Source organism: Salvelinus alpinus, chromosome 11 (genome assembly GCF_045679555.1).
Source record: "Salvelinus alpinus chromosome 11, SLU_Salpinus.1, whole genome shotgun sequence".
Lineage (NCBI taxonomy): Eukaryota > Metazoa > Chordata > Actinopteri > Salmoniformes > Salmonidae > Salvelinus > Salvelinus alpinus.
The window spans coordinates 4,198,232-4,220,642 of NC_092096.1; the positions used below are offsets into that span (position 1 = coordinate 4,198,232).

The following is a 22,411-nucleotide window of genomic DNA, read 5'->3' on the forward strand; positions in this document are numbered from 1 at the left end:
TCCTACCAGCATCACCTCTCAGACCCAGCTGTGTTTATGATGTCCTACCAGCATCACCTCTCAGACCCAGCTGTGTTTATGATGTCTTACCAGCATCACCTCTCAGACCCAGCTGTGTTTATGGTTTCCTACCAGCATCACCTCTCAGACCCAGCTGTGTTTATGATGTCCTACCAGCATCACCTCTCAGACCCAGCTGTGTTTATGATTTCCTACCAGCATCACCTCTCAGACCCAGCTGTGTTTATGATTTCCTACCAGCATCACCTCTCAGACCCAGCTGTGTTTATGAGCTCCTACCAGCATCACCTCTCAGACCCAGCTGTGTTTATGATTTCCTACCAGCATCACCTTTCAGACCCAGCTGTGTTTATGATTTCCTACCAGCATCACCTCTCAGACCCAGCTGTGTTTATGATGTCCTACCAGCATCACCTCTCAGACCCAGCTGTGTTTATGATTTCCTACCAGCATCACCTCTCAGACCCAGCTGTGTTTATGAGCTCCTACCAGCATCACCTCTCAGACCCAGCTGTGTTTATGATTTCCTACCAGCATCACCTCTCAGACCCAGCTGTGTTTATGATTTCCTACCAGCATCACCTCTCAGACCCAGCTGTGTTTATGATTTCCTACCAGCATCACCTCTCAGACCCAGCTGTGTTTATGATGTCCTACCAGCATCACCTCTCAGACCCAGCTGTGTTTATGGTTTCCTACCAGCATCACCTCTCAGACCCAGCTGTGTTTATGATTTCCTACCAGCATCACCTCTCAGACCCAGCTGTGTTTATGATGTCCTACCAGCATCACCTCTCAGACCCAGCTGTGTTTATGAGCTCCTAGCTTAATGTTACAGGCCAGGTGTGGAAGTACGGGCCAGGTGTGTAAGAAGGGGCCAGGTGTGGAAGGACAGGCCAGGTGTGGCCTAACCCCAATTCTAATGACAAGTGAGAAGTAGCCCCCCCCCTCCCCCATAATAACCAGGACAATTCTAATGACAAGTGAGAAGTAGCCCCCCCCCCCCATAATAACCAGGACAATTCTAATGACAAGTGAGAAGTAGCCCCCCCCCCCCCATAATAACCAGGACAATTCTAATGACAAGTGAGAAGTAGCCCCCCCCCATAATAACCAGGACAATTCTAATGACAAGTGAGAAGTAGCCCCCCCCATAATAACCAGGACAATTCTAATGACAAGTGAGAAGTAGCCCCCCCCCCAAAAAAAATAACCAGGACAATTCTAATGACAAGTGAGAAGTAGCCCCCCCCCATAATAACCAGGACAATTCTAATGACAAGTGAGAAGTAGCCCCCCCCCCCCATAATAACCAGGACAATTCTAATGACAAGTGAGAAGTAGCCCACCCCCCCCCCCCCCCCATAATAACCAGGACAATTCTAATGACAAGTGAGAAGTAGCCCCTCCCCCCATAATAACCAGGACAATTTTAATGACAAGTGAGAAGTATCCCCCCCCCATAATAACCAGGACAATTCTAATGACAAGTGAGTAGTAGACCCCCCCCCCCCCCCCCCATAATAACCAGGACAATTCTAATGACAAGTGAGAAGTAGCCCCCCCCCATAATAACCAGGACAATTCTAATGACAAGTGAGAAGTAGCCCACCCCCCCCCCCATAATAACCAGGACAATTCTAATGACAAGTGAGAAGTAGCCCCCCCCATAATAACCAGGACAATTCTAATGACAAGTGAGAAGTAGCCCCCCCCATAATAACCAGGACAATTCTAATGACAAGTGAGAAGTAGCCCCCCCCCATAATAACCAGGACAATTCTAATGACAAGTGAGAAGTAGCCCCCCCCCCCCCCCATAATAACCAGGACAATTCTAATGACAAGTGAGAAGTAGCCCCCCCCCCCACCCCATAATAACCAGGACAATTCTAATGACAAGTGAGAAGTAGCCCCCCCCATAATAACCAGGACAATTCTAATGACAAGTGAGAAGTAGCCTCCCCCCCCCCCCCCCCCCATAATAACCAGGACAATTCTAATGACAAGTGAGAAGTATCCCCCCCCCCATAATAACCAGGACAATTCTAATGACAAGTGAGAAGTTGACCCCCCCCCCCCCATAATAACCAGGACAATTCTAATGACAAGTGAGAAGTAGCCCCCCCCATAATAACCAGGACAATTCTAATGACAAGTGAGAAGTAGCCCCCCCCATAATAACCAGGACAATTCTAATGACAAGTGAGAAGTAGCCCCCCCCCCCCCCCATAATAACCAGGACAATTCTAATGACAAGTGAGAAGTAGCCCCCCCCCCCCCCATAATAACCAGGACAATTCTAATGACAAGTGAGAAGTAGCCCCCCCCCCCACCCCATAATAACCAGGACAATTCTAATGACAAGTGAGAAGTAGCCCCCCCCCCCCCCATAATAACCAGGACAATTCTAATGACAAGTGAGAAGTAGCCCCCCCCCCCCCCCCCATAATAACCAGGACAATTCTAATGACAAGTGAGAAGTAGCCCCCCCCCCCACCCCATAATAACCAGGACAATTCTAATGACAAGTGAGAAGTAGCCCCCCCCCATAATAACCAGGACAATTCTAATGACAAGTGAGAAGTAGCCCCCCCCACCCCCCTCCCATAATAACCAGGACATGTCATTATTACATGGTAATAACGTCACCTCAACCACAGTGTTTTCAAACAGCGTGTGAGTTTGTGACTGTGTATTACCGTGACTAAATTACGGCGTATCTCTTTATTCACATTCATATCTCTCGACAACCCCCGACTAGGACTAGACTATATGACACAGTTTCCTTCTGGTCCAATGACTATAAATGATAGGTCTACTAGGACTAGACTATATGACACAGTTTCCTTCTGGTCCAATGACTATAAATGATAGGTCTACTAGGACTAGACTATATGACACAGTTTCCTTCTGGTCCAATGACTATAAATGATAGGTCTACTAGGACTAGACTATATGACACAGTTTCCTTCTGGTCCAATGACTATAAATGATAGGTCTACTAGGACTAGACTATATGACACAGTTTCCTTCTGGTCCAATGACTATAAATGATAGGTCTACTAGGACTAGACTATATGACACAGTTTCCTTCTGGTCCAATGACTATAAATGATAGGTCTACTAGGACTAGACTATATGACACAGTTTCCTTCTGGTCCAATGACTATAAATGATAGGTCTACTAGGACTAGACTATATGACACAGTTTCCTTCTGGTCCAATGACTATAAATGATAGGTCTACTAGGACTAGACTATATGACACAGTTTCCTTCTGGTCCAATGACTATAAATGATAGGTCTGCTAGGACTAGACTATATGACACAGTTTCCTTCTGGTCCAATAACTATAAATGATAGGTCTACTAGGACTAGACTATATGACACAGTTTCCTTCTGGTCCAATGACTATAAATGATAGGTCTACTAGGACTAGACTATATGACACAGTTTCCTTCTGGTCCAATAACTATAAATGATAGGTCTACTAGGACTAGACTATATGACACAGTTTCCTTCTGGTCCAATGACTATAAATGATAGGTCTACTAGGACTAGACTATATGACACAGTTTCCTTCTGGTCCAATATCTATAAATGATAGGTCTACTAGGACTAGACTATATGACACAGTTTCCTTCTGGTCCAATATCTATAAATGATAGGTCTACTAGGACTAGACTATATGACACAGTTTCCTTCTGGTCCAATGACTATAAATGATAGGTCTACTAGGACTAGACTATATGACACAGTTTCCTTCTGGTCCAATGACTATAAATGATAGGTCTACTAGGACTAGACTATATGACACAGTTTCCTTCTGGTCCAATAACTATAAATGATAGGTCTACTAGGACTAGACTATATGACACAGTTTCCTTCTGGTCCAATGACTATAAATGATAGGTCTGCTAGGACTAGACTATATGACACAGTTTCCTTCTGGTCCAATAACTATAAATGATAGGTCTACTAGGACTAGACTATATGACACAGTTTCCTTCTGGTCCAATGACTATAAATGATAGGTCTGCTAGGACTAGACTATATGACACAGTTTCCTTCTGGTCCAATATCTATAAATGATAGGTCTGCTAGGACTAGACTATATGACACAGTTTCCTTCTGGTCCAATATCTATAAATGATAGGTCTGCTAGGACTAGACTATATGACACAGTTTCCTTCTGGTCCAATATCTATAAATGATAGGTCTACTAGGATTGCGTTGTAAGATCACTCACATTACATGTCTAGGCCTAATGGTTTTACAAGACCAATAGATTGCTATAATTATTTAAATGGATTACTTGGCACTTTTGAGATATACCGGTAGCTCGATTTTGAACATTTCCTCTCTCCATCTAGACTGTCACTTTGTTTAGGATGGGCAACTAGTCTACTAACCTTCCTAATCGCAAACATGTTCTACCGAAGTGACAACAAATGCGGAGTCGGACCGATTCGGTCGAACGTTAGGCCAGATCTCGAATTCATATTTCTAGTGAAAGTCGCCTGGTATAGTTTCGTACATTATGTTACTTTCTGCTCTCCCGGTCCAACTCACATGGGAAACTCCGTAATTTACAAGGCCCGGTTGCGAGATACTCGCTTCGTCATTTGTAGAAATTTCGGTAAACTTACCGTTAGAGAAGTCGCTGTCAGAAAGCGCCTTTCAACATCATCGACATCTATTATCGAGTTAAAGTTGTTGTAAACTCGGTTTAACGGAGAGTAAATCAGAAGAAAACTACAAAAATAAATGAGATGAAAAATATTCGCTGGTTAGTAAACTTCAACCGTAGAGGATGAGGTCATTGAGATAAAAATAAAAGGTTGGCGTCATTTGAAACCAACTCGTAATGAACAGGCGGCCTTAAAGGCACAAAACCATCTATAAAACCACCATCTCACTGCTGACTTTATAGAGTTAATAACTTGTTATCGAGTTAGGTAGCCAGCGTCATATCTACTCACATGGAAAACCCATAAGTTATTACGTACTTTATAACTTTGAGGACGTTTGTATGAGGGGGCGGGGCGCCGAAGCCCCAGTAGTCGAATGAACTGAAAGATCACTGTGATTGGACTGGAGCCAAGTTAGTCCTGCTAGCTAGATGCCCTTTAACCCTTCATATGACTGGAGCCCAGTTAGTCCTGCTAGCTAGATGCCCTTTAACCCTTCATATGACTGGAGCCCAGTTAGTCCTGCTAGCTAGATGCCCTTTAACCCTTCATATGACTGGAGCCCAGTTAGTCCTGCTAGCTAGATGCCCTTTAACCCTTCATATGACTGGAGCCCAGTTAGTCCTGCTAGCTAGATGCCCTTTAACCCTTCATATGACTGGAACCCAGTTAGTCCTGCTAGCTAGATGCCCTTTAACCCTTCATATGACTGGAGCCCAGTTAGTCCTGCTAGCTAGATGCCCTTTAACCCTTCATATGACTGGAGCCCAGTTAGTCCTGCTAGCTAGATGCCCTTTAACCCTTCAATGGCTGGTTCCTTAATTCTAGTAGTTATGGATCTCTCTCCCCAAGAACAGGTAAACGGGCTGGGCAGCTATCTAACATATCAAGTGAATCACTGCGGTGGTTGACAGATCTATTTCATACCATAAAAAACGTAATAATCTCGTTCCACAACTAACATCAATCGGCTGCGTCAGGATCATAATCGGTTGGATATCTGTGTTTATTGGGCCACAGGCTAATTATTGACTTCCTTCCAAGTCTGTATGATGTTTTAATATCATGCAGTGTAGTGAGGTAACCACAAACACCTTGACACAGTGTGGTGTGGTAACCACATAGCCTTTCATCCCCAAACAGCTCCATGGTTACTAAACCTACATGTGGTGAGGTAACCACATAGCCTTTCATCCCCAAACAGCTCCATGGTTACTAAACCTACATGTGGTGAGGTAACCACATAGCCTTTCATCCCCAAACAGCTCCATGGTTAATAAACCTACATGTGGTGAGGTAACCACATAGCCTTTCATCCCCAAACAGCTCCATGGTTAATAAACCTACATGTGGTGAGGTAACCACATAGCCTTTCATCCCCAAACAGCTCCATGGTTAATAAACCTACATGTGGTGAGGTAACCACATAGCCTTTCATCCTCTAACAGCTCCATGGTTAATAAACCTACATGTGGTGAGGTAACCCCATAGCCTTTCATCCCCAAACAGCTCCATGGTTAATAAACCTACATGTGGTGAGGTAACCCCATAGCCTTTCATCCTCTAACAGCTCCATGGTTAATAAACCTACATGTGGTGAGGTAACCCCATAGCCTTTCATCCTCTAACAGCTCCATGGTTAATAAACCTACATGTGGTGAGGTAACCACATAGCCTTTCATCCCCAAACAGCTCCATGGTTAATAAACCTACATGTGGTGAGGTAACCCCATAGCCTTTCATCCTCTAACAGCTCCATGGTTAATAAACCTACATGTGGTGAGGTAACCCCATAGCCTTTCATCCCCAAACAGCTCCATGGTTAATAAACCTACATGTGGTGAGGTAACCACATAGCCTTTCATCCCCAAACAGCTCCATGGTTAATAAACCTACATGTGGTGAGGTAACCCCATAGCCTTTCATCTCCAAACAGCTCCATGGTTAATAAACCTACATGTGGTGAGGTAACCCCATAGCCTTTCATCTCCAAACAGCTCCATGGTTAATAAACCTACATGTGGTGAGGTAACCCCATAGCCTTTCATCCCCAAACAGCTCCATGGTTACTAAACCTACATGTGGTGAGGTAACCCCATAGCCTTTCATCCTCTAACAGCTCCATGGTTAATAAACCTACATGTGGTGAGGTAACCCCATAGCCTTTCATCCCCAAACAGCTCCATGGTTAATAAACCTACATGTGGTGAGGTAACCCCATAGCCTTTCATCCCCAAACAGCTCCATGGTTAATAAACCTACATGTGGTGAGGTAACCACATAGCCTTTCATCTCCAAACAGCTCCATGGTTAATAAACCTACATGTGGTGAGGTAACCCCATAGCCTTTCATCCTCTAACAGCTCCATGGTTAATAAACCTACATGTGGTGAGGTAACCACATAGCCTTTCATCCTCAAACAGCTCCATGGTTAATAAACCTACATGTGGTGAGGTAACCACATAGCCTTTCATCCTCAAACAGCTCCATGGTTAATAAACCTACATGTGGTGAGGTAACCACATAGCCTTTCATCCTCTAACAGCTCCATGGTTAATAAACCTACATGTGGTGAGGTAACCACATAGCCTTTCATCTCCAAACAGCTCCATGGTTAATAAACCTATATGTTAGTACATCTAGTACATGGTCCATTCAATGACATCACACAGTATTTCAGATAATCTTACATCCATGGCAATGTCTCTGCCCACAAAAGACTTAAAGATTATTCAAGCTTCTGTAGGCCAGAGATATGTTGTTTATACCATGTCAATTAGTAAAAGACAATATGTACATCTAAGAGCAGAAATTACATCATGTTTTAAGGTTGATGGTAGATTAGATATGAGGAAGGGATCATGTTTTAAGGTTGATGGTAGATTAGATATGAGGAAGGGATCATGTTTTATGGTTGATGGTAGATTAGATATGAGGAAGGGATCATGTTTTAAGGTTGATGGTAGATTAGATATGAGGAAGGGATCATGTTTTAAGGTTGATGGTAGATTAGATATGAGGAAGGGATCATGTTTTAAGGTTGATGGTAGATTTGATATGAGGAAGGGATTATGTTTTATGGTTGATGGTAGATTAGATATGAGGAAGGGATCATGTTTTAAGGTTGATGGTAGATTAGATATGAGGAAGGGATCATGTTTTAAGGTTGATGGTAGATTAGATATGAGGAAGGGATCATGTTTTAAGGTTGATGGTAGATTAGATATGAGGAAGGGATCATGTTTTAAGGTTGATGGTAGATTAGATATGAGGAATGGATCATGTTTTTTTTCTGGTCTCATGAGTCAGATATACAGTAAGCTGTTCTGTGGCTCAGATATACAGTAAGCTGTTCTGTGGCTCAGATATACAGTAAGCTGTTATGTTGCTCAGATATACAGTAAGCTGTTCTGTGGCTCAGATATACAGTAAGCTGCTCTGTAGCTCAGATATACAGTAAGCTGCTCTGTGGCTCAGATATACAGTAAGCTGCTCTGTGGCTCAGATATACAGTAAGCTGTTCTGTGGCTCAGATATACAGTAAGCTGCTCTGTGGCTCAGATATACAGTAAGCTGCTCTGTGGTTCAGATATACAGTAAGCTGTTCTGTGGTTCAGATATACAGTAAGCTGCTCTGTGGCTCAGATATACAGTAAGCTGCTCTGTGGCTCAGATATACAGTAAGTTGCTCTGTGGCTCAGATATACAGTAAGCTGTTCTGTGGTTCAGATATACAGTAAGCTGCTCTGTGGCTCAGATATACAGTAAGCTGCTCTGTGGCTCAGATATACAGTAAGCTGCTCTGTGGCTCAGATATACAGTAAGCTGCTCTGTGGCTCAGATATACAGTAAGGTGCTCTGTGGCTCAGATATACAGTAAGCTGCTCTGTGGCTCAGATATACAGTAAGCTGCTCTGTGGCTCAGATATACAGTAAGCTGCTCTGTGGCTCAGATATACAGTAAGCTGTTCTGTGGCTCAGATATACAGTAAGCTGCTCTGTGGCTCAGATATACAGTAAGCTGCTCTGTGGCTCAGATATACAGTAAGCTGCTCTGTGGCTCAGATATACAGTAAGCTGCTCTGTGGCTCAGATATACAGTAAGCTGCTCTGTGGTTCAGATATACAGTAAGCTGTTCTGTGGCTCAGATATACAGTAAGCTGTTCTGTGGCTCAGATATACAGTAAGCTGTTCTGTAACTCAGATATACAGTAAGCTGCTCTGTGGCTCAGATATACAGTAAGCTGCTCTGTGGCTCAGATATACAGTAAGCTGCTCTGTGGTTCAGATATACAGTAAACTGCTCTGTGGCTCAGATATACAGTAAGCTGCTCTGTGGCTCAGATATACAGTAAGCTGCTCTGTGGCTCAGATATACAGTAAGCTGCTCTGTGGCTCAGATATACAGTAAGCTGCTCTGTGGCTCAGATATACAGTAAGCTGCTCTGTGGCTCAGATATACAGTAAGCTGTTCTGTGGCTCAGATATACAGTAAGCTGCTCTGTGGCTCAGATATACAGTAAGCTGCTCTGTGGCTCAGATATACAGTAAGCTGCTCTGTGGCTCAGATATACAGTAAACTGCTCTGTGGCTCAGATATACAGTAAGCTGCTCTGTGGCTCAGATATACAGTAAGCTGCTCTGTGGCTAATATATACAGTAAGCTGCTCTGTGGCTAATATATACAGTAAGCTGCTCTGTGGCTCAGATATACAGTAAGCTGCTCTGTGGATCAGATATACAGTAAGCTGCTCTGTGGCTCAGATATACAGTAAGCTGTTCTGTGGCTCAGATATACAGTAAGCTGTTCTGTGGCTCAGATATACAGTAAGCTGTTATGTTGCTCAGATATACAGTAAGCTGTTCTGTGGCTCAGATATACAGTAAGCTGCTCTGTAGCTCAGATATACAGTAAGCTGCTCTGTGGCTCAGATATACAGTAAGCTGCTCTGTGGCTCAGATATACAGTAAGCTGTTCTGTGGCTCAGATATACAGTAAGCTGCTCTGTGGCTCAGATATACAGTAAGCTGCTCTGTGGTTCAGATATACAGTAAGCTGTTCTGTGGTTCAGATATACAGTAAGCTGCTCTGTGGCTCAGATATACAGTAAGCTGCTCTGTGGCTCAGATATACAGTAAGTTGCTCTGTGGCTCAGATATACAGTAAGCTGTTCTGTGGTTCAGATATACAGTAAGCTGCTCTGTGGCTCAGATATACAGTAAGCTGCTCTGTGGCTCAGATATACAGTAAGCTGCTCTGTGGCTCAGATATACAGTAAGCTGCTCTGTGGCTCAGATATACAGTAAGGTGCTCTGTGGCTCAGATATACAGTAAGCTGCTCTGTGGCTCAGATATACAGTAAGCTGCTCTGTGGCTCAGATATACAGTAAGCTGCTCTGTGGCTCAGATATACAGTAAGCTGTTCTGTGGCTCAGATATACAGTAAGCTGCTCTGTGGCTCAGATATACAGTAAGCTGCTCTGTGGCTCAGATATACAGTAAGCTGCTCTGTGGCTCAGATATACAGTAAGCTGCTCTGTGGCTCAGATATACAGTAAGCTGCTCTGTGGTTCAGATATACAGTAAGCTGTTCTGTGGCTCAGATATACAGTAAGCTGTTCTGTGGCTCAGATATACAGTAAGCTGTTCTGTAACTCAGATATACAGTAAGCTGCTCTGTGGCTCAGATATACAGTAAGCTGCTCTGTGGCTCAGATATACAGTAAGCTGCTCTGTGGTTCAGATATACAGTAAACTGCTCTGTGGCTCAGATATACAGTAAGCTGCTCTGTGGCTCAGATATACAGTAAGCTGCTCTGTGGCTCAGATATACAGTAAGCTGCTCTGTGGCTCAGATATACAGTAAGCTGCTCTGTGGCTCAGATATACAGTAAGCTGCTCTGTGGCTCAGATATACAGTAAGCTGTTCTGTGGCTCAGATATACAGTAAGCTGCTCTGTGGCTCAGATATACAGTAAGCTGCTCTGTGGCTCAGATATACAGTAAGCTGTTCTGTGGCTCAGATATACAGTAAACTGCTCTGTGGCTCAGATATACAGTAAGCTGCTCTGTGGCTCAGATATACAGTAAGCTGCTCTGTGGCTCAGATATACAGTAAGCTGCTCTGTGGCTCAGATATACAGTAAGCTGCTCTGTGGCTCAGATATACAGTAAGCTGCTCTGTGGCTCAGATATACAGTAAACTGCTCTGTGGCTCAGATATACAGTAAGCTGCTCTGTGGCTCAGATATACAGTAAGCTGCTCTGTGGCTAATATATACAGTAAGCTGCTCTGTGGCTAATATATACAGTAAGCTGCTCTGTGGCTCAGATATACAGTAAGCTGCTCTGTGGATCAGATATACAGTAAGCTGCTCTGTGGCTCAGATATACAGTAAACTGCTCTGTGGCTCAGATATACAGTAAGCTGCTCTGTGGCTCAGATATACAGTAAACTGCTCTGTGGGTCAGATATACAGTAAGCTGCTCTGTGGCTCAGATATACAGTAAACTGCTCTGTGGCTAATATATACAGTAAGCTGCTCTGTGGCTAATATATACAGTAAGCTGCTCTGTGGCTCAGATATACAGTAAGCTGCTCTGTGGCTCAGATATACAGTAAGCTGCTCTGTGGCTCAGATATACAGTAAGCTGCTCTGTGGCTCAGATATACAGTAAGCTGCTCTGTGGCTCAGATATACAGTAAGCTGCTCTGTGGCTCAGATATACAGTAAGCTGTTCTGTGGCTCAGATATACAGTAAGCTGCTCTGTGGCTCAGATATACAGTAAGCTGCTCTGGCTTTCGATGGGTGAACAAAGCTCATTCTTTCAGAGGAGAATTGATGTGTGACAGTGCCTCCAACACAAAGGGTTAGATTAGGGTTCTGTCTTTACATCCTGGTATTCAACGCCCGGGTCGGCCCGTTGCAAAACAACATCAAACGGCATCCTGTTCCTTATATAGTGTTCTAGTGTTGAAGAGGGCCGATAGGGCACTACGTAGGGACTAGGGTGCAGTTTGGGATGCAGAAACATGTCCAGGTGCACATGCCCCCCCTGTACTTGGCAGCCAAGCTCCTCAGTCTTCAGCTCCCCGGCCCCAGGCACTTCAACATGAACGCATGTCCAGGTGCACATGCCCCCCTGTACTTGGCAGCCAGGCTCCTCAGTCTTCAGCTCTCCGGCCACAGGCACGTCAACATGAACACATGTCCAGGTGCACATGCCCCCACTGTACTTGGCAGCCAGACTCCTCAGTCTTCAGCTCCCCGGCCCCAGGCACTTCAACATGAAGGCATTGTCCGTACACGACATTCAAGCTGAAAAAAAGGGACACAAATTAATTGCAAGGGGAAAGAGAGAGAGAGAGATGACACGTTCCATATTGAGGGAGTTCCACCGTCACTGACTAGATAATACCAACGGCCAGGTGCCAACCCGGAAGAAAACCTGTCGTATTACGACATCTACATGTCTGATTTAGAAAACACCTCAAAGTGCTCCGTATAATTACTCTGATGATGTCATCATGGACCTCCTCTCTGCAGTTCTACTCATCAGTCAGCAGGGGAAACCATCTTGGATCGGTCCAACACACTCATCAGTCAGCAGGGGAAACCATCTTGGATCGGTCCAACACACTCATCAGTCAGCAGGGGAAACCATCTTGGATCGGTCCAACACACTCATCAGTCAGCAGGGGAAACCATCTTGGATCGGTCCAACACACTCACCAGTCAGCAGGGGAAACCATCTTGGATCGGTCCAACAACCTCATCAGACAGCAGGGGAAACCATCTTGGATCGGTCCAACACACTCACCAGTCAGCAGGGGAAACCATCTTGGATCGGTCCAACACACTCATCAGTCAGCAGGGGAAACCATCTTGGATCGGTCCAACACACTCATCAGTCAGCAGGGGAAACCATCTTGGATCGGTCCAACACACTCATCAGTCAGCAGGGGAAACCATCTTGGATCGGTCCAACACACTCATCAGTCAGCAGGGGAAACCATCTTGGATCGGTCCAACACACTCATCAGTCAGCAGGGGAAACCATCTTGGATCGGTCCAACACACTCATCAGTCAGCAGGGGAAACCATCTTGGATCGGTCCAACACCGACCGGGCCACTAAATTATATTTCTTCATTATAATCACGGAATGAGGACATGTGATTTGCAATTACTGTTATACTTCACCCTGGTTAATCCAGAACCCTAGCGTTGCTTCACAGCTGCCCTGTCCTAGACTCACTACTAACCCAGAACCCTAGCCCTGCTGCCCTGTCCTAGACTCACTACTAACCCAGAACCCTAGCCCTGCTGCCCTGTCCCAGACTCACTACTAACCCAGAACCCTAGCCCTGCTGCCCTGTCCCAGACTCATTATTAACCCAGAACCCTAGCCCTGCTGCCCTGTCCCAGACTCACTACTAACCCAGAACCCTAGCGCTGCTGCCCTGCCCCAGACTCAATATCAACCCAGAACCCTAGCCCTGCTGCCCTGCCCCAGACTCACTATTAACCCAGAACCCTAGCCCTGCTGCTCTTCCCCAGGCTCATTATTAACCCAGAACCTTAGCCCTGCTGCCCTGTCCCAGACTCACTATTAACCCAGAACCCTGGCCCTGCCCCAGACTCACTATTAACCCAGAACCCTAGCCCTGCTGCCCTGCCCCAGACTCACTATTAACCCAGAACCCTAGCCCTGCTGCCCTGTCCTAGACTCACTACTAACCCAGAACCCTAGCCCTGCTGCCCTGTCCCAGACTCACTACTAACCCAGAACCCTAGCCCTGCTGCCCTGTCCCAGACTCATTATTAACCCAGAACCCTAGCCCTGCTGCCCTGTCCCAGACTCACTACTAACCCAGAACCCTAGCGCTGCTGCCCTGCCCCAGACTCAATATCAACCCAGAACCCTAGCCCTGCTGCCCTGCCCCAGACTCACTATTAACCCAGAACCCTAGCCCTGCTGCTCTTCCCCAGGCTCATTATTAGAACCCTGGCCCTGCCCCAGAACCCTGGCCCTGCCCCAGACTCACTATTAACCCAGAACCCTGGCCCTGCTGCCCTGCCCCAGACTCACTATTAACCCAGAACCCTGGCCCTGCTGCCCTGCCCCAGGCTCACCATTAACCCAGAACCCTAGCCCTGCTGCCCTGTCCTAGACTCACTACTAACCCAGAACCCTAGCCCTGCTGCCCTGTCCCAGACTCACTACTAACCCAGAACCCTAGCCCTGCTGCCCTGTCCCAGACTCACTACTAACCCAGAACCCTAGCCCTGCTGCCCTGTCCCAGACTCAATATCAACCCAGAACCCTACCTCACTAAAACTCGAACCCTGGTTATGGCCCTAAGCCTAACTACAGTCAATGTGAACTATTTTTGAGCTTAGAGATGTATTTCAAGCAATCTAACTGTGCGATTCATAATAATATAATAATAATGATTATTCAAAGTTTTAAACACCTACTCATTCGAGGGTTTATCTTTATTTTTTATGATTTTCTACATTGTAGAATAATAGTGAAGACATCAAAACTATGAAATAACACATATGGAATCATGTAGTAACCAAAAAAGAAATCAAAATCTATTTTATATTTGAGATTCTTCAAATAGCCACCCTTTGCCTTGATGACAGCTTTGTACACTCTTGGCATTCTCTCAATTAGCTTCATGAGAAATGCTTTTCCAACAGTCTTGAAGGAGTTCCCACATATGCTGAGCACTTGTTGGCTGCTTGTCCTTCACTCTTCGGTCCAACTCATCCCAAACCATCTCAATTGGGTTGAGGTCAGGTGATTGTGGAAGCCAGGTCATCTGATGCAGCACTCCATCACTCTCCTTATTGGTCAAACAGCCCTTACACAGCCTGAAGGTGTGTTGGGTCATTGTCCTGTTGAAAAACAAATGATAGTCACACTAACCGCAAACCAGGTGAGATGGCGAATCGCTGCAGAATGCTGTGGTAGCCATGCTGGTTACGTTTGCCTTGAATTCTAAATAAATCACAGACAGTGTCACCAGCAAAGCAGCCCCACACCACCTCCTCCATGCTTCACAGTGGGAAATACACCTGCAGAGATCATCCGTTCACCTACTCTGCATCTCACAAAGACACGGCGGTTGGAACCAAAAATATCAAATTTGGACTCCAGACCAAAGGACAAATTTCCACCGGTCTAATGTCCATTGCTCGTGTTTCTTGGCCCAAGCAAGTCTCTTCTTCCTATTGGTGTCCTTTAGTAGTGATTTCTTTGCATCAATTCGACCACGAAGGCCTGATTCACGCAGTCTCCTCTGAACAGTTGATGTTGAGATGTGTCTGTTACTTGAACTCTGTGAAGCATTTATTTAGGCTGCATTTTCAGAGGCTGGTAACTCTAATGAACTTATTCTCTGCAGCAGAGGTAACTCTGGGTCTTCCTTTCCAATCTGAGTCTGATTACTCTAATGAACTTATCCTCTGAGCAGAGGGAACTCTGGGTATTCCTTTACAATCTGAGGCTGGTAACTAATGAACTTATCTTCTGAGCAGAGGGAATTCTGGGTATTCCTTTCCAATCTGAGGCTGGTAACTAATGAACTTATCTTCTGAGTAGAGGGAACTCTGGGTATTCCTTTACAATCTGAGGCTGGTAACTCTAATGAACTTATCCTCTGCAGCAGAGGTAACTCGGGGTCTTCCTTTCCTGTGGCAGTCCTCATGAGAGCCAGTTTCATCATAGCGCGTGATGGTTTTTGCGACTGCACTTAAAGAAACGTTCAAAATTCTTGACATGTTCCGTATTGACTGACCTTCATGTCTTAAAGTAATGATGGACTGTCGTCTCTCTTTGCTTATTTGAGCTGTTCTTGCCATAATATGGACTTGGTCTTTTACCAAATAGGGCCATCTTCTGTATACCACCCCTACCTTGTCACAACACAACTGATTGGCTCAAACGCATTAAGAAATTCCACAAATTAACTTTTAAGAAGGCACACCTGCTAAATGAAATGCATTCCAGGTGACTACCTCATGAAGCTGGTTGATAGAATGCAAAGAGTGTGCAAAGCTGCCATCAAGGCAAAGTGTAGCTATTTTAAGAATCTCAAATATTCTTGTGATTTATGAAAGCTTGCTTGGTAGGTCGATGTCCTCATTGTGGTTTAACAGACGTGTTTAATAGGTTTTATGTACACACTTTATTTGAATATTTATTAAATTAATATTGTTATATTTGGTAGCACTTATTTGTTTTCCCTCGACTCCAACCCAATTCGATGCATGGAATGGATGTGGGTTGGGCTAAGTCTACATAAGGGTGCTAATTTAAAAAAAACTCACAAGAGCTCTGACGAAGGCTGTGAGGCCGTTACGTAAAGCTTATTAAAGAGCAGTGATAACAGCGTGCGGGTTTCTTCTTCTCTCTCATCTTATTCAACTGTTACCAGGCACCTGCAAAAAGGATAGCTCAGATGTGCAAGTGCCTTTTGAAATAAGAATCGGAAATAGAAAATATATTTTGATTTGTTTTAACACTTTTTTGGTTACTATATGACTCCATATGTGTTATTTCATAGTTTTCACAATTATTATACAATACAGAAAATTGTACAGATAAAGACAAACTCTTGAATGAGTGGGTGTTCTAAAACGTTTGACCGGTAGTGTATGTAATTGAGAATATCTTACCATAATTATACACACTATAATGACTTGCTCCAGACTGATACTGTCCTTATACTGCAACGTGAAAACGTTTTATTGACGTTTATTATGAAGAGAACAAGGATCCTCACACAGCCCCCATTTGATAGAATATTATTTGGTTCCACCCATATTTTCGTAATGGTTGATGGTAGTTGTAGTTCTCATGACCCTGGTATGCAGAAAACGTCATTTTGATTGAGTCACGCAAAAACATAAAATCCCAGAATCCCTAGCGGAGGGGGGCTCGGCTGAAGTTACCACAACAGGAAGCGTCGCTGTGCTAAAAACATTGGAGTAGAAAAGTGCAACAAAACGCTGTCGAACACGAAGCTGCAGGAATGTTTCCTTCTAATAAAATGTGTTGATTTGTGGAATTATATTTTTATAATCCACAACTTGTCTTCATTTGATCGTCATCCATCTTGAGAACTCTGGAATTTGCGTCACTAGCAGCCCTCGATAGATAGCTTGTGTTGACCAAAATGGATGACAGCAAGGTACGCGGTTCTCTGCATGTAGTTTAGCTAGACGATTGTTAAACATGTTTTTATGCTTAAATCAGTCATGAATGTTAATGCTTTTCTGGTGTATTGTTACTATTGGGAGGATTGTCTTTCACAGCCAACGATCTCAGATGAACACAATTGCTGTTTTCTTCTCTAACAAGAGGTTCGGTACTGTAGCTAACTATAGTCTCTGAATAACAAGGCACTGTGTATTTTCTTTCTGCTGTTATCTCGATAGATGGTGGGAGGCAAAGTCAAGAAACCCGGTAAACGTGGCCGTAAACCCGCTAAGATTGATCTGAAAGCGAAGTTAGAGAGGAGTCGGCAGAGCGCCCGGGAGTGCCGAGCCAGGAAGAAGCTCCGGTATCAGTACCTAGAGGAACTCGTGTCCAGCAAGGAGAGGGCCATCTGCGCCCTGAGGGAGGAGCTGGAGATGGTAGACTCCATCAACCCATTCTTCCTAAATGCACCAGCTATTCCCGTCAATTATCTAAACCACTCATTTGGTGTTGAAAAATCCGACGATATTTCACAAAAATTTGAATTATTTTCTTTATCGGCCTAGTCCATCCCGTAGAAACTTCTGGAGAAACTGACAACCACATCACTAATATAGAAAAACATTCTAAACAAGCTGCTGTGTAGCTAAATAGATGTTTCCAGACCACAGCTTTTTTTTTGCAGCCAACTCTTGTCATCTAACTCTCTCTGTTTGTTTCTCCCTGTCGTTCAGTACAAGCAGTGGTGTACAGCCATGGACCAGGGCAAGATCCCGTCTGAGATAAAGGCCCTGCTGACGGGAGACGAACAGAAGCCTCCCCAGAGCTCCTCCACCAAGAGCTTGAAGAACAGCAACCAGAGCTAATGTGTTAGAAGTGCCAGACCAGAACTAGTCTGACTGTCAGTTTTGTTAGAGGTGTGCAGACCTGGGTTATATTCATTAGGGAAATTATATCAAACGTTGTGCAATGGAAAACAGGGTGTTCGTATAATACCTACCCCCTTTTTTGGTCCTGTTTGCTTCCGTTTTGTTGCCCTAGTGAATACGACCCAGAGTGAGTCTGTCTGTTGAAAGGTTCCAGACCAGAGCTAGGCAGTAGGTACTCAGTCTGTCATGCCAGACTGCTCCACTGGATAAGGCCTCTGTGACGGAGAGTGAAGCGGTGTCTCACCGGTCTGTTTCAGCCCCCCCCCCTCCTCCAGAGGAGACGCACAGCAACAGAAGTGTCAGAGAGACATATCATTACTAACGCTGGGGGACCTTCAGAGTAATAGCTCATATTATTTACAGTTGTAATCCACCTTACTGGTCTGATTTGCGTGGTTCACTATTGCAACACTTGGATTTCGTTAATCTTAGTAATGTCAAATATATTGTTAGACTTATTTAGTTACAGCTATAGACACTGTTAGACTGCCTGTATTTAGTTACAGCTATAGACACTGTTAGACTGCCTGTATTATTGCACCTTTTAATTTCCTTGTCGCAATGTTTTAGCTTCTATATGTGAGAATTGAGGAAGCATTTAATGGTACATGGATGAAACCAAGACAGAAGAAGTGAAAGGGTTTAAGGCTGTGCATTCAATCCCACCTGGCCTAGACATTCAGCCAAAACAAAGCACATATTCACCTTCAAATAAGGATTTACTCTTTGACCTTTATTGGTTATTATGACTCAGTTTGGAAAGGAGCAAAACTATGGTAATATCCCATATGGCACTCTATTCCCTAAACAGAGCCCTGGTCTAAAGTAGTGCACTATATAGGGACTAGGTTCCCATAGGGCCCTGGTCTAAAGTAGTGCACTATATAGGGTATAGGTTCCCATAGGGCCCTGGTCTAAAGTAGTGCACTATATAGGGACTAGGTTCCCATAGGGCCCTGGTCTAAAGTAGTGCACTATATAGGGAATAGGTTCCCATAGGGCCCTGGTCTAAAGTAGTGCACTATATAGGGAATAGGTTCCCATAGGGCCCTGGTCTAAACTAACTATATAGGGAATAGGTTCCCATAGGCCCCTGGTCTAAAGTAGTGCACTATATAGGGACTAGGGTTCTATAGGGCCCTGGTCTAAAGTAGTGCACTATATAGGGAATAGGTTCCCATAGGGCCCTGGTCTAAAGTAGTGCACTATATAGGGAATAGGTTCCCATAGGGCCCTGGTCTAAAGTAGTGCACTACATAGGGAATAGGTTCCCATAGGGCCCTGGTCTAAACTAACTACATAGGGAATAGGGCACCATTGGGGACATAGATCTGGTCATAGCAGAAAAGGAACACGAACATGTATCTGCAGAGATGATGATGTAATGACATACACCACTGTATGTTGGATTTAGTTTTTATTTATATTTTTTTATTGGATCACAGAAAGCCCTTTTTCCCCGGTTTTGTAGTGTGATGTTGTAGAACGTATAGAAGGTCTGACAGGCAGAGAAGCTATTTGCCATTTTGTAGAGATGTTCAAGTCTCTTGTTTGTGTGAAAGGCTAGAATGAGGCCACGTCCTCACCAGAACAGTGCTGCCGAAGCATTGCTCATCCTATGTTGTGTTTCAGTAACGTTACGTTGTATCGTGTGGTATCTAATCGAGGTCTAGACTACTCACGCTCTCTCACCATAATGCAACCAAAATATAGTAGCTTGTTTTGGTTTACAAATTATGATTCTATTGTCCTAAGGTAATTCAATAAAAAAGGACTCATTAATAGACATTCATTCTGTCTGATACTCATTAATATTCATTCAGTCTGCTTGACACTCATTAATATTCATTCAGTCTGCTTGACACTCATTAATATTCATTCAGTCTGCTTGACACTCATTAATATTCATTCAGTCTGCTTGACACTCATTAATATTCATTCATTCTGCTTGACACTCATTAATATTCATTCATTCTGCTTGACACTCATTAATAGACATTCATTCTGCTTGACACTCATTAATATTCATTCAGTCTGCTTGACACTCATTAATATTCATTCAGTCTGCTTGACACTCATTAATATTCATTCAGTCTGCTTGACACTCATTAATATTCATTCAGTCTGCTTGGCACTCATTAATAGACATTCATTCTGCTTGACACTCATTAATATTCATTCAGTCTGCTTGACACTCATTAATATTCATTCAGTCTGCTTGACACTCATTAATATTCATTCATTCTGCTTGACACTCATTAATAGACATTCATTCTGCCTGACACTCATTAGACATTCATTCTTATTCTAAAATTGATTAAATTATATATTTTTCTCTTCAATCTACACACAATACCCCATAATGACAACGTGACAACAGGTTTTTAGAAATGGTTTCAGACGCTTTGCAAATTTCAGACGCTTTGCTATGAGACTCGAATTGAGCTCAGGTGCATCCTGTTTCAATTGATCATCCTTGAGATGTTTCTACAACTTGATTGGAGTCCACCTGGGGTAAATTAAATTTATTGGACATGATTTGGAAATGCACACACCTGTCTATATAAAATCCCACAGTTGACAGTTCATGTCAGAGCAAAAACCAAGCCATGAGGTCGAAGGAATTGTCCGTAGAGCTCCGAGACAGGATTATGTCGAGGCACAGATCTGAGGAAGGGTACCAAAACATTTCTGCAGCATTGAAGGTCTCCAAGAACACAGTGGCCTCCATCATTCTTAAATGGAAGAAGCTTGGAACCCCTAAGCCTAGAGCTGGACGCCCGGCCAAACTGAGCAATCGGGGGAGAAGGGCCTTGGTCAGGGAGGTGACCAAGAACCCGATGGTCACTCTGACAGAGCTCCAGAGTTCCTCGGTGGAGATGGGAGAACCTTCCAGAAGGACAACCATCTCTGCAGTACTCCACCAATCAGGCCTTTATGGTAGAGTGGCCAGACAGAAGCCACTCCTCAGTAAAAGACACAACAGCATGCTTGGAGTTTGCCAAAAGGCACCTAAAGGATTCTCAGACCATGAGAAACAAGATTCTCTGGTCTGATGAAACCAAGATTGAACTCTTTGACCTGAATGCCAAGCATCATGTCTGGAGGAAACCTGGCACCATCCCTACGGTGAAGCATGGTGGTGGCAGCATCATGCTGTGGGGATGTTTTTCAGCGGCATTCTGAGAGAATAGTCAGGATAGAGAGAAAGATGATTGGAGCCAAGTACAGAGAGATCCTTGATGAAAACCTGCTCCAGAGCGCTCAGGACCTCAGACTGGGTCGAAGGTTCACCTTCCAACAGGACAACGACCCTAAGTACACAGCCAAGACAACGCAGGAGTGGCTTCGGAACAATTTTCTGAATATCCTTGAGTGGCCCAGCCAGAGCCCGGACTTGATCCCGATCGAACATCTCTGGAGAGACCTGAAAAAAGCTGTGCAGCGACGCTCACTATCCAACCTGACAGAGCTTGAGAGGATCTACAGAGAAGAATGGGAGAAACTCCCCAAATACAGGTGTGCCAAGCTTGTACCTAAGAAGACTTGAGGCTGTAATTACTGCCAAAGGTGCTTCAACAAAGTACTGAGTAAAGTCTGAATACTTATGTGAATGTGATATTTCAGTTTTTATTTTAATACATTTAAAAAAAATATCTTAAGAACCTGTTATTGATTTGTAATTTTTGGGTATTGTGTGTAAATTGATAGGGGGGGGGTAAAAAAAACAATTGAATCCATTTTAGAATAAGGCTGTAACGTAACAAAATGTGGAAAAAGTTAAGAGGTCTGAATACTTTTTCGAATGCACTGTACAGGCAGCCTCGTGCTGTCCTCTCATGTTGTGTTAAAACAGCCTCGTGCTGTCCTCTCATGTTGTGTTAAAACAGCCTCGTGCTGTCCTCTCATGTTGTGTTAAAACAGCCTCGTGCTGTCCTCTCATGTTGTGTTAAAACAGCCTCGTGCTGTCCTCTCATGTTGTGTTAAAACAGCCTCGTGCTGTCCTCTCATGTTGTGTTAAAACAGCCTCGTGCTGTCCTCTCATGTTGTGTTAAAACAGCCTCGTGCTGTCCTCTCATGTTGTGTTAAAACAGAGACTAGAAAAGGTACAACTAAGGAGCGGACCAACATTTCCAGAATGGTTACCGGGAGGGAAATGGAGGAGGGTCATGCGATTTCAATTTCAGTTAAAGGGGAGGATTATATATATTTTTAATCTAGTCTAGAGGAGGGGTCATATAATTGAAATGTCAATATGTCTATTTTTTATATTTTTGTTATTAGTTGCTTATTAGGTTATATATGGATATGTGCCGATGTCGCCCCTCATCTCTGATTCTCTGCTTGGCGCACAATATCATGTGCACCTATAGGCTATTCAGTGTGGTCTCAATCAAACGATCCATGGCCTATAGGCTACGAAGTGCATGCTGGGAGAAGCACAGAGCAACGTTAGAAGATGAGGAGGAGAACTTTGATAGCTGGCTACTACTGTAATAGATTTATTATTAAAAACATGATGTTTTATCTAGCCCGTGATGTATTTACCAGAG

The 22,411-nt window shown here is 44.1% G+C and overlaps 3 protein-coding genes and 1 long non-coding RNA gene across 7 annotated transcripts in view; 2 read left to right on the forward strand and 2 right to left on the reverse strand.

Annotated features, from left to right (window-relative positions):
* dusp16 (dual specificity phosphatase 16) overlaps positions 1-5,416 on the reverse strand; it is a 118,857-nt gene extending 113,441 nt beyond the window's left edge. Inside the window, exon 1 of the mRNA XM_071331547.1 lies at positions 4,672-5,416. The gene's annotated coding sequence lies outside the window, so the exon portion shown is untranslated. The remainder of the gene's footprint in view (positions 1-4,671) is intronic.
* Positions 1-22,411, reverse strand: part of LOC139533491 (uncharacterized) — a 254,324-nt gene that overhangs the window by 115,371 nt on the left and 116,542 nt on the right. The window lies entirely within an intron of this gene.
* LOC139533493 (uncharacterized) overlaps positions 1-22,411 on the forward strand; it is a 254,354-nt gene that overhangs the window by 114,832 nt on the left and 117,111 nt on the right. The gene's annotated exons all lie outside the window — the stretch shown is intronic.
* crebl2 (cAMP responsive element binding protein-like 2) lies at positions 16,665-19,650 on the forward strand. Its single transcript, XM_071331542.1, has 3 exons — positions 16,665-16,921; positions 17,169-17,366; positions 17,664-19,650. The coding sequence occupies exons 1-3, from the start codon at positions 16,907-16,909 to the stop codon at positions 17,793-17,795; spliced, it is 345 nt and encodes a 114-aa protein (XP_071187643.1). The 5' UTR covers positions 16,665-16,906; the 3' UTR covers positions 17,796-19,650.